The sequence below is a fragment of the Sardina pilchardus genome, chromosome 3, assembly GCF_963854185.1.
Source record: "Sardina pilchardus chromosome 3, fSarPil1.1, whole genome shotgun sequence".
NCBI classification, from domain to species: Eukaryota; Metazoa; Chordata; class Actinopteri; order Clupeiformes; family Clupeidae; genus Sardina; species Sardina pilchardus.
Genome location: NC_084996.1, coordinates 719,136 through 721,986, shown reverse-complemented (window position 1 = coordinate 721,986; position 2,851 = coordinate 719,136). Strand labels below are relative to the sequence as shown.

Below are 2,851 nucleotides of genomic sequence, written 5' to 3'. Positions count from 1 at the left end.
ACTGCAAGTAGTGTGGCAAGCACCCACGCACGACTATAGTTATGGTGTTCCATAGCATCACACTGTCCTACGACACATCGGCAACTTTACTGTACGCTTAATCAGTGGTGGTGTGTTGTCATGGTGTTGATGTAATCAGTGGTGGTGTGTTGTCATGGTGTTGATGTAATCTGTGTGGTGTGTTGTCATGGTGTTGATGTAATCTGTGGTGGTGTGTTGTCATGGTGATGATGTAATCTGTGGTGGTGTGTTGTCATGGTGATGCTGTAATCAGTGGTGGTGTGTTGTCATGGTGATGCTTTAATCTCTGGTGGTGTGTTGTCATGGTGATGATGTAATCAGTGGTGGTGTGTTGTCATGGTGATGCTGTAATCAGTGGTGTGTGTTGTCATGGTGATGCTGTAATCTCTGGTGGTGTGTTGTCATGGTGATGATGTAATCAGTGGTGGTGTGTAGTCATGGCGATGCTGTAATCAGTGGTGGTGTGTAGTCATGGTGATGCTGTAATCAGTGGTGGTGTGTTGTCGTGGTGATGCAGTAATCGGTGGAGGTGTGTTGTCATGGTGATGCTGTAATCAGTGGTGGTGTGTTGTCGTGGTGATGCAGTAATCGGTGGTGGTGTGTTGTCATGGTGATGCTGTAATCTCTGGTGGGTGTGTTGTCATGGTGATGATGTAATCAGTGGTGGTGTGTAGTCATGGCGATGCTGTAATCAGTGGTGGTGTGTAGTCATGGTGATGCTGTAATCAGTGGTGGTGTGTTGTCATGGTGATGCAGTAATCGGTGGTGGTGTGTTGTCATGGTGATGCAGTAATCGGTGGTGGTGGTGTGTTGTCATGGTGATGCAGTAATCGGTGGTGGTGTGTTGTCATGGTGATGCAGTAATCGGTGGTGGTGTGTGTGTGCTGCTTTGTGCTGAACCCTCACCATCAGACACGAAGCTGTAGTCTTTGGGATGGCTGGAGAAAGGCGTTGTCATGGTGATGGCAGGGCAGCTGTTGTTACGTAGGGAGGCGTTGCTAGGAGCCATCAGGGTGCTTCTCCTGTCTGGACCGACATATCGCCGTGGTACCAAGACCGGCTCTCGCTCCAGAACCAGCGTCACAATCTAGAACCGAGAACAGAGAACAGAGGGAGTGCTTGTGTGTGTGTGTGTGTGTGTGTGTGTGTGTGTGTGTGTGTGTGTGTGTGTGTGTGCATGTAACCATGGAAACACACCTCCCCTGCCTTGGAGAGGCGCTCTGCAGCCTGTTGATTGGTCAAAGTATCCAGCCGAACACCGTCCACCTCCAGCAACCGGTCACCTGCACACACGCACACACACACACACACACACACACACACACACATGCACGCACACACAGATCATGTGCAGGTCATTAAGGTGTAACTGCTTAGAAGTCTGACTCTTTCTTGATTGGATGTTGTTAACGAGCCTGACTCTTACCTGATTGGATGCTGCTAACGAGCCTCACTCTTATCTGATTGGGTGCTGCTAACGAGCCTCACTCTTACCTGATTGAATGCTGCTAACGAGCCTCACTCTTATCTGATTGAATGCTGCTAACGAGCCTCACTCTTACCTGATTGAATGCTGCTAACGAGCCTCACTCTTATCTGATTGGATGCTGCTAACGAGCCTCACTCTTACCTGATTGGATGCTGCTAACGAGCCTCACTCTTACCTGATTGGATGCTGCTAACGAGCCTGACTCTTACCTGATTGAATGATGCTAACGAGCCTCACTCTTATCTGATTGGATGCTGCTAACGAGCCTCACTCTTACCTGATTGGATGCTGCTAACGAGCCTCACTCTTATCTGATTGGATGCTGCTAACGAGCCTCACTCTTACCTGATTGGATACGACCACTCAGCTCGGCCACACCCCCCGGCATCAGGTTCTTGATGTAAATTCCTTTCTGCTGGTTGTTTGAGTTCACTGCAGCCTACACACACACACACACACACACACACACACACACACACACACACACACACACACACACCACATATATGATTAAATCATCAAGCATTATTATGCTCACTCATACTCAAGAAAAGCTTTAGACATCGTTAGGGGGAGAGGAGGCGGAGGAAGAGAATGAAAATGAGGAAGAGGAGGAGGATGAAGATACTAATAATCCCAAATCATTTCCAGCTGCTCAGGACCACTATAGAGCACCAGAGGGTACACAATACATAGAGATCTATAGACACCAGAGGATACACAATAAATAGAGATCTATCACAAACATAGACACCAGATGATACACAATAAATAGAGATCTATCACAAACATAGACACCAGATGATACACAATAAATAGAAATAGAGATCTATCACAAACATAGACACCAGAGAGTACATAATGAATAGAAATAGAGATCTATCACAAACATAGAAGATGGAGGAAGAGGAGGAGGAAGGGGAAGTGAGGGTGGAGGAGGAAATGGATTTGAATTGAATATAGTTACAAACTGAAATAACATACTTTCAGCAGTAGAGGAAGAGGACATGGAAGAGGAGAGGAAGAGGTGGAGGAGGAGGAGAGGAAGTGGTGGAGGAGGAGGAGGAGAGGAAGTGGAGGAGGAGGAGAGGAAGTGGTAGAGGAGGAGGAGAGGAAGTGGAGGAGGAGGAGGAGAGGAAGTGGTGGAGGAGAGGAAGTGGTGGAGGAGGAGAGGAGGAGAGGAAGAGGAGGAGGAGGAGGAGGAGAGGAAGTGGTGGAGGAAGAGGAGAGGAAGTGGTGGAGGAGGAGGAGAGGAAGTGGTGGAGGAGGAGGAGAGGAAGTGGTGGAGGAGGAGGAGAGGAAGTGGTGGAGGAGGAGGAGAGGAAGTAGTGGAGGAGGAGG

The 2,851-nt window shown here is 48.5% G+C and overlaps 1 protein-coding gene across 1 annotated transcript in view; it reads right to left on the bottom strand.

The window, feature by feature from the left end:
* Positions 1-868: 868 nt before the first annotated feature.
* The window catches only part of frmpd2 (FERM and PDZ domain containing 2), a 64,147-nt gene continuing 62,164 nt past the window's right edge, over positions 869-2,851 (bottom strand). The window contains exons 22-24 of the mRNA XM_062533311.1: positions 1,856-1,949; positions 1,219-1,304; positions 869-1,108 (exon numbers count right to left, since the gene is read on the bottom strand). Of these exons, the coding sequence (XP_062389295.1) occupies positions 869-1,108; positions 1,219-1,304; positions 1,856-1,949 (420 nt within the window). The remainder of the gene's footprint in view (positions 1,109-1,218; positions 1,305-1,855; positions 1,950-2,851) is intronic.